Genomic DNA, 14,744 nt, shown 5'->3' with positions numbered 1-14,744 from the left:
AGACACAATAAATCAAACTTAACATACCGTAACTCACTGACATTACAGTTTTTGCATAATTTTTTATCAAAGCTGTATTGTTATTCCATTGTTCATTTCCAGTTATTGGTGCTGCTTCATGTATCTCCTTTACAAGCTTCCTGGCCTGTTTAGACAATCCAAAACACGTGCCTGCGATAACAGCTGTGGGTCTCAAACTTGTTTGGAATTTGACTTCAGCACAGCGTCCCTGTCAGACCTAAAAATAGCTGTGTACGCGACCCCAATGACTTGGCAGAAGCTTTTCGCCATGCTGCCCACTCCATGTTGATCTAAGCTGCGGCTACAGCTTTTTTTCACTAGAAGGATGAGCCATCATTTTCATTCTGTGAAACGTGGGTAAGGTTTTTATGTTGTTCTTGCTGTTGATTCTTTAGTAAATTTTGCGATAATAACAGGTAATTTCACTGTTGGCTTTAGGAAATAATCATACTGTTGTACCAGTCACTAGCCAAATGTACTTTGCTGTCCTTTTAATAACAGTTTTATATTTGAAAGTTTATGTGTTAGATATGGAACATTTTTCTCATAAGATATGTGGAAAAAGTAAGTTTGTTTCATAGTTACAAACCACTTCTCTTGACTGCTTGTGTCTCTGTATGATACAGTTGCTGTAAATGTTTCTTCTACATGAAAAATATTCTGTAAGAACTACTAAATTCCAATAGTTTGAATGTTTTTGAACAAACAAACATTGGCTGGTTAGTGTTTAAGTGTTTAGCTCTTCTTGTTTTTCTTCTGTGCTTTTAGGTAAGTGATAACCTCAGTTGTTGACCATCCCTGCTGACTGAAGAGTTTCCTTTTACATTTTGGACTGAAACTGATCATGGTGCGCAATGTGGATGACCTGGACTTCTGCCTGTCCTCCCATCCTCAGAACATCCTGGAAGGCTTGCGTTCACTCTGCTCTCACCCCAAACTTGTTGATGTAACACTGAGCGTGGGTGGGAGGGATTTTCCTTGTCACCGTGGAGTGCTGGCCCTCTGTAGCATGTACTTCCGCTCTATGTTCTCGGGGGACTTTGTGGAGAGCATAGCTGCACGTGTGGAGCTTCATGATGTTGATCCTGACATACTCAGTTGCTTACTTGACTTTGCCTACACAGGCAAACTGACTATCAACCAAAGCAACGTGGAGGCATTGATCTGCACCTCCAGTAAGCTGCAGTTTCAGACAGTGCGAGCTGTGTGTAGCCGATACCTTCAGCACCAGATTGATGCGACAAACTGTCTGGGAATCCTGGAGTTTGGGGAGATCCATGGATGCCCTGAGGTGGTGGCCAAAGCATGGGCCTTCCTCCTGGAGAATTTTGAGGCTGTACAACAAGGTGAGGAGTTCCTATTACTGGGAAAAGACAGGCTAGTTGCCTGCTTGTCTGATGAAGGACTACAAATCCGTTCAGAGTGCACTCGCGTTGAAGCCATTCTAAAATGGGTTGAGAATCAAAAGGAGTCTCGACTCGACCACCTTCCTGAACTCCTCAACTTGTCACGTCTCTCTCTGCTCAGTCTTAGCTACCTGACTGACACTCTGCTGAAGGACAGTCTGGTGCAAGCCTCTCCCAGCAGCAGGGAGGCAGTTGAAAAAATCCACAGAGAGGTTGGTGAGTTCAGACATCTCTTTTTTCTGTGTTCGATCTCAGTGGATTTGCTCAAACATTTATAACCTTTATCCTTTTAGAAAATTGATTTGACACCAGAATATTCAGACAGACTTAACTGTCAGAGTCCACAGCCCAACCTGCAAGAAGTGCTGTTTGTGATGGGAGGTCGTTCGCTGGATGATGAGGACGATGAAGAGGATTCAGAAGAAGACGAAGACAGAGACCCGAGACTTCAGAGATTGCTGTCTAGGAACTGTGCCTTCTACAACACAATTACGAGTAAGATATTCTTCCATCTATTAGAAATTAATTTTTTTTCCAAGTTTGTTGGGAACCATCTGTCTGGCTTCCTAAAACAGTTTGGCAGACATCACAGATCGTTGAATGTAGTGTTGACAGAAAAATAGCTTTGGAGAAATGTGTTCTGGACGTGACAAAATTGGATCATCTTCTCAGTTCCTTAAAACGGGTGTTTTTTTGTGCATGCTGGCAGAAGGTACCCATGTTACGTTTTCACATACACATATGTGAGGAAAAAGAGTGATGCATCCCTTTTTACATTAACTGTTGAATTAAAGCCAATAACCAGCTCTAACTTACAATCACTAAAATGTTCTTGAGGAATATTTTTGTTTCTTTGCATATTTTTCATCATACACACTGTATTACTGTATTTATAAATCTTTTTATCTAGTTTTCTTATCTCTCTCTGAGTGCTTCTCATCATTAACCTCAGTCACTTTTACATCTGCAGAACAATGGCACGAGCTCCCTAATTTTCCCAATCCCAACAAGTGGGGTTACTCCATGGTGTCCTTAAATAATGATGTCTATGTTACAGGTTAGTGAAGCGTATGAAACATTTTCAAACAGAACAGTGAAATCAATCGAAACCAAGCATTTTCGAGTGATTCTCCCAACTTTCTCTTGCAAGGAATGCAAAACAATGATTTTGATGAAGTGCTTTTATTTGTCTGACAGGGGGCTCACGAGGTTCAAATACTAACACGTGGTCGACTACAGAGACCTGGAAGTACATCACAAGAGAAGGGAGATGGGTTACTGTGGCACCCATGCTCCGACCTCGGACTAACCACACATCGGCAACACTTAACGGGGAGATTTACGTCATTGGAGGTAAGTCATTGTGGGGAAGTATTGCTACAAGTATTCTTATATATACACACTACACTGCTCAAGTTAAGCATGAATAATTGGTGATCATTTTTCCATCTTTAGGTACAACATTGGACCGTGTTGAGGTTGAGCATTATGACCCTTACAACAACACATGGGCTTTGACATGTCCTGCTTTAAAATACGTGACCAACTTCACGGCCATAGCCTGTCATGGGAAACTCTATGTGATTGGATCATGTGCAGTGAAATACAATGCACTGACCATGCAGTGCTACAACCCTGTCATAGGTAAGAATGCCTTGAGACCCATATTGCTGCTGGAAGATAAAACTCCAGCTCTCTCATGTAACTTCTTTTATTCACATCTTACTAGCAACAGCTTTACAATAAGAATTAAAAAGTAAGAAAAATTATAATGTTTCCACAATGAATGCAGTCTTATTGATGGATTCATCTGTACCACAGTTTCTGTTGAAACCATTTGAATAATACCCCAGTTTCCATTTTCTGCCAGTTTTACTTGCTTTGATTGATTAGAATATTTATTTCAGTCCAGGCTGTTTGAACCCAAGAAATTAAATGTTATCTATCTTAAACTTAATTTAAATTATTAGTAATTGTCCAATTGTGTCTTTTAGTACTGTAGCACATTCCAAGAAAGCTGGGACAGGGTCATTTAGGACTAGTATATGAGTAAAAAAACGAAAAAGGTCTTTTACACTTCTTTGATGGCAGCATTGATGCAAAATTGTACAATGCAATTTAAGAGCAAGAAATGCTGCCTTCAAGAAGACATCTTTTCCTGGAACATTAATGCATTTTTCAAGGGGGCCATTCAGAACCATATTCTTCATGCATTACACAGACATGGCTGAGGTACAGGTACCAGACTAGTCAGTCTGCAGTCCTGTCCCAAATGAAAGAAATTAAATGAAGAAAGCAATAATGACAGCCTTGTATTGTTGCACACCATAAGAAGTGTTTGTAGGAAGAATGAAAAAACTTAATCCACGAAACTCTTCATCTCTTGATATCTTTAATTCCACAACTTCTTTTAAGTGTTGGGAGAAGGAATAGTAACATTAGAAAGTGGTAAATGCTTTTTCTGTGCCAGTGTTTGTTTTATGTTCTACAGGCGTGAGATAAAAAAAGAAGGTATACCAACAAAGGTAGATTAGGTAAATGAGACAAAACATGAAATATCTTGGATTTATATTGTCTGCAATAAAATAAAAATCAAACCATCTGAACTTATTTAGAATTGGGGTGGTCTGCAGGTTGACCTAAGTTCACAGTCCCAAAGATAACCAGTTGCATGAGGTGAGGACAAAGTGGGTGTGTCAAGGCCAAAACAGAAGATCAACTCACATTACAGATGCTCTCTTCTGACTTTCAGTTTACAATTTTCTGATTTACAGCTGTCCTCTGAAGCCTCCTTTTGTTTTGGTATGCCAATTTTTGTCAATTTCTGTTGTGCTGTCTGCTGTGGGAGCGTTACTGCGTAGTTGTACCCGGATAACTATGTATGTCTGTAATTGTCCTAATGCAGTTGCATTAGTTATTTGTATGGTATTTATGCCTGACTGGTTCAGAAATCATTGAAAGGTGTGGGGCTTCTGCTGAAGCACGCATGAGCAGGGTGCGTGCAGGCACAAGTCAGCAAGGCACAGTCACTGGAGATAAGAACATCTTAAGGCGCAGCAATAACGAGCTGTGCTCCTTTTACGTTTGCCAGTTAAAAACTGCGTTGTTCCTGTCGAAATTCACAGAAAATAAATTCACGCTTTTTATAATGAATGCACAACACTGGTTGTATGTTTATCATAAGTGATTAACCTCTTTATGTACCATTGCTACTGTATGCTTGTATATTTTTTTTCAAGTGTACAGACTCTTCTCTTCATATGTTAATTCAGAGGGGGTGCTGTGTAAAGTCTAACAATTTGTATGTGTTGAATTTTTTTATAGATAACTGGATCAGCGTTTGTTCACCCTTCATCCCAAAGTATCTGTCGTCTCCTCGTTCTGTTTGTGTGGATGGAACTATATATCTGGTGGCTGATAACACAAAGAAGGTCTACTCATATGATCCAGAGGCAAACATGTGGCAGAAGGTGGGCTTAGAAATGTTTTGCTGACAGCAAACAAATGAGTGCTCTGAGTTGTAGGAATGAAATTCTTTTTTTGCACTCATCTAATTTGAACCATTACTGCTCAGGTCCAGCTTCTTCACATGCTCCATGAGAATGGTGGCCTTGTAACCCTGAATGGGAGGCTGTTTGTCACTGGAGGCCATTGGAAAGGAATGGAGGGAGACTACGGAGTGGAAGTGGAGGTTTACAACCGAGCAACCAACACGTGGGAGGTGGAATGCTTCCTTCCAAGGCTTTGGTTCTACAGCGGAGTCTCCACCATCTTCCTTGAGCCATCCCAGTGGCCCGAGTTTTCCCCCATAGATTCAACATAATAGCATCCTGTCCTGACAAGACTAAACTTGAGGTTCACAAAGACATATCCCTCTCGTGCAGTACAAATGGGATGTTTATCCCAGAATGTCAGTGTGCCTTAGAATAGTGTGTTACATGATCCTCAGGTATTCTTGGATGTTTTTTTAGGCTACTTGGCTGCTCATCAGGTGTTTATGTATCCTTTGTATCATGTGTTTGAGATTTGAATTCCATTTGTGTTATTATTAGTGCTTACGAATCATTAAATATCTGTAGAAAGTGCTTCAGGACAATTGCTTTGATAATTATTGTTAGAATTATTATTATTAGTTGCTGTAAATTAACTCTAATTGTGAATAAATGCGACTTTGACTAATGGACAACTAGTTTTAAATTATTTTAACAAGTTTCCGCTTTAACTGTAGTGCATCAACTTTAACTCATTGGAATCCAATAGTTTGGTTTGGGGCGTCTCTTCTCCCATGGAAACACCAAGACCAGCATTCTGTTACTATGACAACGGCCCGGAAGCGCGTGGTCACCATGGCAACTTGACTGGGATTTGACCAGTTCAACATGGCTGCAGTCCTTACTCTTTAAGTTTCGACATTAAATATTGACTTTCTCTTTTATTTCAATGCCTTCTTTGCCGAAGTAATGATAGAATTTGGTAGCTTCCTCTTTCCTCTTTTAACATGCTAAGTTTGGGCTTTGACCCATTTGTTGTCTTTCTATCGGAGAATTTCCAAGCATAAAGCTAGCTTAGTTCAAAGCAAACGAAGCTGTTTGCCTTATAAAGTTGTTACTGAGCATACTGTGGTCAAAGCTGGGACAGTTTTGCAATGAGTTGTCAAAAGGAACAAGCTGGACACTCACCTAGACTGGAGGCTGTGATTCAGGTTGGTAACTAAACCCTTTTCCTCTACAGCGTCCTTCATATTATGCAACAATTTTAAAGTGAAAAAAACGACTCGTCGGAAAAACACAGGTGCGCGATTTATCACAGCGCAGAAAAGCTGGAAATTAATGTAGTTCAAAATTATTCCTGCACTGTCACTGAATAGTCTGCGTTTAAAATGCACGTAGTTTAGCAATTTAGCTAACATGGCTTGTAAAATATATCAAATTATTTCAGGTGAAAATGGCCATTGCTAAAATACTGCCCCCCCCCCCAGTATAAGTACTTCTTGTAATATAATATGAACTTAACTTTCATGATACTTCCTTTTGGAATAAATTAAGTGTTTTTTCATATCATTCAAGTACAGTTTATCTTCCTCTGAAGTCAAATGTGGAATGCAACACTTGTGAAATATTCTTTGAACTTGTGTCTTAGGACTTGAGTACAGGATTTGACATTATCTTCCACCACTGCTGTCCAGTGAGGTGCGCTAAGCTGAGTGATAAGTTTGTGTGATTGCAGAAGTTGGAAGAGTCTCTGCTTGATTCCGATGGCAGCTCAGGAGAAAGGAGTCTAACACTTCAGGCTGATGGACAAGAATCTGGAGCCACACCTGTGCCTATCTCCACTTACATCTGCCAGATCATCACTCGCAATTTGGCTGAGCAGTCAGCTGGTAGGGAAGATGGCTTTACTTGTAATACACAAAAAAAATATAGTATATAGTCCATATAATATAACTTTGCCTTGCAAGATATCAAGTTGTCATAATGGTGCTAAGATTCACACTTCTCCACGTTTCCTACTCCCAGGTGAAAGCTCTGAGGTCAGCGAGGTTGAGGAGAGCATGGCCCTGAGGGAGCATCCGTCTCCCAGCCAGATGGACCGTGACCAATCACTTGTCAAACACACCAGTCTCACAGAGAGGGTAAGAGCGACACGGGGCAGCAATGCTTTCTCAAACCAGAGAGCAAATGACATCCCCTGTGTAAGTAATGCTGACACATACGTTATTGTTGATATGTGTCTTAAATAGTCTTTTTATCACGAATGATTGTATATACTTAACATGTGTAGCCATTTCTAAATACCTTTTGCGTAGAAAGTGCTTACTATTTATTGCTCTAGTGTTGGTTTGCCTTGCGCTGCATCAGCAGATGTTACTGAACCTCTTTCAGGATTTGTAGCACGTTAGAACTAATGGTCAATTTATGCACTTTTGTTTGATTAAGATTACTTAGATTACTTAGATTAGACTAAGTAGCACTTAGATTAAGAAGGTCAGCCACAATCAAGTATCGGCTGCATAATGCTCCATGCATTTAAAATGGTGTAATTTTACAGTAAACATCAGCGTAACTCTTTCCAGCTGGTACAGCCTTATGGGGCAGAACAAACAAACAGGGAAGGAGGATTTGAAACACCTTTGCATGTAGTCTGGCGAAAATTAAGATCGCATTAGAGTAGAACAGACTCATGACTAAATAAATGTGCCTTTGGAAATGTAAATGTTCGATCAATTCTTTTTGTGTTTTCTGGTGCATGTGTGTGGGGAGTTTTTCTGGATACATGTGTTCATGTACACGTTTGTAAGCACAAATAAGGGAGGGGGGGGTTCTTCATGAAGGGTTTCCTTGTGGACTGCTCAGATAGACTCAGACTCCCCTGTTCTCACATGGACCGGCATCGCCCTTCATTGCCCCCCATGGTGCCCCCCCTTCCATGTAGCGATGGCTGTTTTTTTCGGTCAAAAATTGTGAAGGACCCCGGCCTCCTCCCACGAGACTTTTGAAGAAAAAGCTCATTTTTCATGGTGTACAAAGCAGCCATTTGTAATAACACTGCTATCATTCTGCTGTATTCATGTAATGTTCTCCTACTGCTTGCTTTGCATTTGGAATTTACTTTAAAACCATGGTTATATATAGAACTTAAATAGCTTAGCATACACACATACATTTATATGTATAAATATATATATATATATATACACATGTACATGTATATACTATAGTTATTTATATTGGTATTTTTAGATGTGTGAAAAGACACTAAACAGAAAAAACGGCGTCTAGAGTTACTAATATTGATCTAGTTGCGTGTCACAAGTCTAAGGTTTCGTTACTCCCGTCATGACTCATTTCTTTTAGCGAAAGCTCCTGTCATCTTCACTTTTTTCTCTCTGCAAAAACAGCATGATTGCTTAGCAGCATTTTTTGTTTTAATGTGAATGCAGTTTGAAAGTCAATGTCCAAGAGCCAAATATGTTGCCTTGACTATGGCAAATAGACAAAGCTAACAAGCCAGCAGTCTAAAGTGGACACAAATCTTAAACCTTAAACATTTACTGTTGAAGGGATTATATTACTGAAAATATACGGTCAGTTTAATTTGTCAGTATCCTGTATTTTGATGCCCATTACAGTGTATTCCACTTGACAGAGCCGCCCGAAGGTACGTATTCACCATCAAATATCAGAACTGCTCAGGAGAAAGAGTGGGTCTCTGACACCCGAAAGGTCAGTCATTCAATCCATGACTTCCCTGAACCACATATCTAAGTGTCCTTGGTCAAGAGACTGAACTTGATCTACGTTGCCTCTGATGCATCCATCGGTGTATGAATGTGTGTGATAGAGAAAAAGCACCATGTATCCTAATAACTTATATGTGTGCTGTATGAGAGTGTGTGAATGTGGCTTGCAATGTAAAAAGAAGTCAACTACACTAGAAAATTACTATACAAATACAGTCCATTTAAATCCACTACTGTTTGATATCAGCAATATAGATCAGACCTTTACCTGTTTACCTGTTTTATTTGTCTTAAAATGTTACATATTATTCATTCTCTCACGCTCCAACATTCAAGAATAAAAGTACAAGTCCAGTCAGAGTGCAGTGCTCCTTGAACAGGTTTTCTGTGTGTGTGTGTCGCTGTAAAGGATTCCATAGGGACTCGATATGCCCATATACTGATGGAAAGTAGCACACTTTCAGAGGAGAATGCCCCCGCAGTTCCTGAGGACAAAAAACCCTCATAGTTATTTTAGGCCAGTTTACTGCATGTCTTTTATGGTTAGGCTATTGTAGTGTGACCATGTTTTTTTTTATTGCGGTTTGCCAGACAATAACTAATATACTGTATATTGTAAAAAGAAAAATGCAAACAAATTTGCAAAAAATTTAAATACAAGGAAAAATAAAAATGATACGCGAGCAGCAGTTGCATTGCAGTCTTTCAGCAGAGTTAGTGGAGTTAATGGAGTTAATGGAGTCTTTGTCGGTAGTGGACAGACCCTCAGAAGTCTGTTGTTGAGGATTAAGAAATTCTCTGCAAATCCAACAAGTAATAAGACAGTTACTGAACTTTTATTTGTATTATTTATATGTAGTTTCTTTCTTGTCTTTGTATTGAGCTTATCTATGCAGTTACTGGTGATACTTTAATCCTACTTGTAAACACTTTAGGGTGGTATCGATGGTCCCATTTAGCTCTCATCATTTGATTCTTATTGTATTTCCCAAAATGTCACAGTGTTTTTAAAGTATTGTTTTTCATTTAGAAAAAAGATGTGCACCTTGATCCCACACATGCAAGTGACATACAAGAGCTTTCTTTCTAAAATCTACCCATTGCTGAAATGCATTTGTGTCAGCGGAAGCTAATCCACCACAAAATGTGTGACCGTTTAGCAACATATATTATCCCAAATCCCCAGTTTTTCCCCTGCTTCTCCCTAGTCTTTGAGCTGACAGAAGACTCTTAACGCAATACTGGTGAGGTCACACCTGGACTCTGAAAGCGTTCCTCTGTGTGCCTGTTAAGTCACTCTTGGTGATCTCTGGTGACCCCAGAAAATTGCTCCTGAACCAGGAAGAACCCTGGCCTAGTTTGCAACACAGTGGTTGACGAACGCACTGGGGTGAATTCCGTACCCTCTGTGTTGCTTTTGGAGCCTTGCCAGTGTGTGTTTTCTCATGCATACGTCCATATCCTACAGCTTGAACACTTATCGACTGCCTGCAAAATACTGCAGTGTGACAGTCAGCTGGATAAAGATAACTCTTGCCGAAGGATTCCTGACACCAACTGCCATTTCCCAGTGCTCTCTGGAATCTTGAATCCCCTGAGTCTCTTCATAGGAACCCTGTCAAACATAGTTGGAGCAGATAAAGTCAGATTTTAGGAACTATGTTTTTGTTTTCTTTTACTCTGTTACCCCTTCTGTTTCCAGCTTGTTTTTCCTGCTGGCTCAATCCCGTTAATTTAGGCAGCAGTTTGACTGGAACCCTGCCAAAACGTCTGACTCGCAACTCTAAGTGAAAATAGTAAAAGTGAATTGCCTTCCCCACAGAGACTACGCTTAAAAGCCCTTCTGAGTACTGAAATTGTGATGAAAATATTCCAGTAAAGCTTTCAGAATTTTACATTAGGCCTCTCATGTTACCTGACTTTAAAGATCATCATTAAGTATACTTTTCGGTTCTTTTAACATGTCAAAAAGATATGTCTTGAACTGACTTAGTAGATGTATGTACGCGGAGGTTTTGTATGGAATTTGCTGCACAAACCACATGCTTGTGAGAACATAGCATGTATTATTAGTTTGACACATTTACATAGATCATTTGTATCCCTTGTATGACATTACTGCAGCTGTTCCCAAGCATGACCAAAGAGTTCACTGTATGTTAACATGCTCACAGCAGTTGCTCCTCCTCCCTTCCATTCTCCCTGTTTGTTATCCCACATTGTGTAATTACAGTCAGCAATGATACATAAACAGCTTTCACAATCAGCTGGGGCTCTTTTACCGAGTCAGCACTCAGGGGGTAATGTGAGGGGAGGAGGGAACGGGTATGTTGTTCAAGTAGGATAGTAAGTTTTTGGGCTGCTTGGGGGCGATGGACATCCGCTCCAGCTGTGTTTAGGAATCTGACAGATAGTGCACTCCATTAATTCCCTTTATTAAGCCTCTGGGCCCAGGCCAAGCCAGAGAAAACGATTGCAGCTGTAACCCTTCACATGCTGGCTTGACTTTGCACTCATGGCCAGATGTTGCTCTGAGGGAGTCAGATAGACAGAAAGAGGACTGAGGCTGTTGACTAGTTCCTGGATGTGCCTGTAAATCTATACAAAAATCAGGTATTGGTCCACAATACCGCTGTTCTTTGGTAGGAGAGGAGATAAACAGTTTCAAAAGAAGCTTTTCAAATCCCAAGACTTTCCACAAAATCTGTCTGACTGTTTATACAAATGAGTGAGTTATCAGATCTCCAATTGTTGTGACATTAGGTCAATGAGAGAATATTGCAATCATAACTTGGTTACTGAATGGATTGGATTTTTTTGATCTGCCACATGAACGAGGCAGCAAGTTTTGGCCCAAACACCAAAGCCTTCACAAGGGCCTTGAAAATGATTCTCTTGTTGCTTGTTGGCAGTTGAATCAAGGCAGGATTATCCCTTGATGTTGTTTGAAATATTTATCAAAAGAGACAATACAAGGAGTGGCACAAATCATAAATATCAAGAAATATAAAATACTAATTTAAACCACATTTCTTGAAGCCCGAAAAGGCTTACGCTCAAGAAACAGATACATGGGAATAAAAAAAGAAAAAGGAACCATAGCTCCCATATGGAGGCATAAAGGATGCCATGGAAAGGCTGTTTCTGTATATATTACATTTGGAACATTATTGCCGAATGGCACTTGGTGACCTCAAAGAGGAGTTAAGCTATAGTGGGAGTGGGCTTAACTCACTTTTGGGAGCCATGGAGGCTGCTCAAGAGTGATTGTGCTTTGAAGCAGATCATAAATAGCAGAGGGTTCAGCAAGCACACTTCTGGGCCCCCACTAAGCCCTGTAAGCCCCTGAGTTAGGGCAGATGGAAGACTGAGATTATTTGCTTCTCTCTTTTGCCTTTTCAGTCACCACTAGATGGGTGTGTTGTGAGGAACGATGAGTTCAAGCTCACATGAAGACATGGGTGATGAAAGCTGGTGATGGAATGAAACCACGGAAGTAGATGGTGGTGTTGGAGAGTTAAGTGAAAGTGGGGGTCTCCATACCAGATTGTTAGGGCGCCCACTTGGGACCTTCCTACACAGAGCATAGCTAATCCAGAGCAGCCCCTGGCCTCCTGCTTTACAGCTGACATGGGAGAAACCATAAAGAAGCGTCATCTTTGCGGTGTGTGGAATAGGGGCGAGGTTCTGGCAAGAAGCCCACACACTGCAGCTATGTATGAAAAAGTGCAAACAACCCTACACATCAAGTTAGGGCGGGGACCATCAAGTTAGTAGTTGCCAGGGACACCTGGTCACTGAGTGCACAGCAAGGCAGGGAGGCTGCAGTCAACAGCAGTGACAGCTCTTGGTGGAGCTGAAATTCATTTGCTTTATCTGGAAAAGATTGGTGACATTTTAAAGTGCATTGTACATTGTCAGCAATGCATTCCAGTTCTAGGTGGTCTGGCATATTCCTGCAATTTAGTTTTTTTGTTGATTTAATTTCAGAAGGCCAAACGTTTGTTCACATTTAGTATTACTCACTGAAATGTAGTGTTGAGGCTTGTTAGGCATATTGGTCACTGTTGTGATCTAAAACCAAAAACAGTTCTGCATCACATCAGCCTTTCCTGACTCCTGATACAAATGCACAAACATAGCAGGGCCCCATTCATGAACAAAACGTCTCGGTAGAGCAGTCAGTGCAACAACATCTGAAGTCACATGCATCCATTATCTGAATCCTGTTGGCTGTTCAACAAATTGCAGCTCGAGTAAGATAGATTCTTTTTCTATCCTTCATTATCAAGGTGTTGTAGATTCTAATTTTAGTGTTTCTCCAAACGTGTTTTTGAGTCTTTTTTGTGACTAATGTGTTTGAGTCTTTAGTGTTTAGAATTAGCTTTTTTAAGTCTGTTGGAGTCAATGTATCAACAATAAATCCCTCCACAAGGCTTCAAATGTTGATGTGCAATTGTAATGTCCGTGTTTAATTCCAGGTGAATGCATGAAATACAAACCACATTTCCAGAAAAGTTGAGAAGTTTTCTAAAACACTTTTCAATAACTTGGAAACTAAGGATACTGATCGTTGACATTTTGAAAGAGAAATCTGTGTCCATTCTAGTTGAATACAAAATTTTGTGTGATTATTGTTGTCTGATTCTTCTATTCACAATGCTCCAGACACTTTCGAAACAACACCTCTCTGGGCTGCTGGTTGGCCGGTCAAGCATACACACTCTATGTGACACTGAAATAATCATAGACCTCCTGGGAGAAGACATCCTCTTGATGATAGAATATTTCTCATCAAATTCCAATATTGGCCTCTGCACCAGTGGTACCTTCACTCATGCAAGTTGCCCATGTCCATACCATCACAAACACTGGCTTTTGCACCTTTTGCAGATAACAGCCTGGATGTTCTTTCTCATCTTTGGTAATGTAGAATCCAACATCTGTTTTCCCCCATAGCAGCTGAAACATCGACTCACCTGCCCATAGAGCACATGTCCAGTTTCTTTCTGTCCATCTGAGAGAAGCTTGTGCCCAGATAACATGCAAGCATTTCTACATTTGATATATGGCTTTCTCCTCATGCAATACAGTTTAAGGTTAAATTTTTTAACAGAGTGGAGGTGCGATGGACTGTGATGAGTGAAAATGGTTTTCACTCACAAATATTTTTTTTTTAACTGATGGGAGATTTTTTTTGGATGGAGTTTTGCACAAAGTAGTGAGCCACCTCCCATCCTTGCTTGGAAAAACTGAGCCTTTTTGTGGTTGCTTCTTTTATATCCAATCCTGACACCCTCACCTCACACTCTGCTTGTTGTAGAATCTTCCAGAGCCCTGTTACATGTATACTTCTGTGTGTTGAGTCAAATTTAAAATTTGTTTAAGTTTTCTAAATGCAATAAAGTTGGTGGAGACACTAAAATAATGTATTGTCATGATATATAATTTGATCAATTTGATAAGGTTGAAACAAACTGACAAATTATACATTTTTGTTGCGTTTTGTTGCGTTTTAGAAACCTTTTAGCATTTCTGGAAATGGGGTTTGTACATGCTTGTTAGCAAGTCAGTGTTATTGCTATAGTTGGGCCAAATACTTGAAAGGATGCATAATCACTTATGCTCCCCACACAGCTGTTTCCAGGAGTCCATTTAAACACAGCTGCTGCAGTTCTATGTGTTTCAAATACTCCGCCCATGTTGTTCTCCCTTCTCAATCCCTGTGGCTGTCACCTCAACAACGGGCAGTCAAAGAAGTTTTTGTGCTCTCCTGGTCCTCTGAGGAAAACACCAAAAGCCCAGAGCCAAGTGCGTGATGGCCGTTAATGTAGTTTGTAGTATAAATTTCTGAAATGGGCATTTGAAAATGTGTTAATAATGGTGGCAAAGTGACTGGGTCCAGTGTTGAACAGTGAGACTATTGTCTTGGCTCTCTTGGAGCCTGCTGAAGAGATTAAGCACCCAGAGAAGAGATGAGGTACAGAAAAGAGGAGGGAGGGAGTGGGTCGCAGGGTTGATTTGAAGGGCTTGGATGGTGGTTTGGAGTGTGTTGCAGGGGAGGGGGCTCCTTCTCT

At 40.4% G+C, this 14,744-nt stretch overlaps 2 protein-coding genes across 2 annotated transcripts in view; one reads left to right on the top strand and one right to left on the bottom strand.

Annotated features, from left to right (window-relative positions):
- The window catches only part of LOC140312341 (allantoinase, mitochondrial), a 505,108-nt gene that overhangs the window by 88,729 nt on the left and 401,635 nt on the right, over positions 1-14,744 (bottom strand). The gene's annotated exons all lie outside the window — the stretch shown is intronic.
- On the top strand, positions 286-5,605 carry klhl30 (kelch-like family member 30). The gene is made up of 8 exons (XM_072390106.1): positions 286-383; positions 795-1,639; positions 1,721-1,922; positions 2,398-2,484; positions 2,625-2,780; positions 2,883-3,071; positions 4,752-4,897; positions 5,002-5,605. The coding sequence occupies exons 2-8, from the start codon at positions 866-868 to the stop codon at positions 5,248-5,250; spliced, it is 1,803 nt and encodes a 600-aa protein (XP_072246207.1). The 5' UTR covers positions 286-383; positions 795-865; the 3' UTR covers positions 5,251-5,605.

Source organism: Leuresthes tenuis, unplaced genomic scaffold (genome assembly GCF_036924035.1).
Source record: "Leuresthes tenuis unplaced genomic scaffold, fLeuTen1.0.hap1 SCAF_7, whole genome shotgun sequence".
Classification (NCBI taxonomy): domain Eukaryota; kingdom Metazoa; phylum Chordata; class Actinopteri; order Atheriniformes; family Atherinopsidae; genus Leuresthes; species Leuresthes tenuis.
Note: the sequence above shows the minus strand (reverse complement) of the source record. Positions and strands in the feature narration are given on the sequence as shown.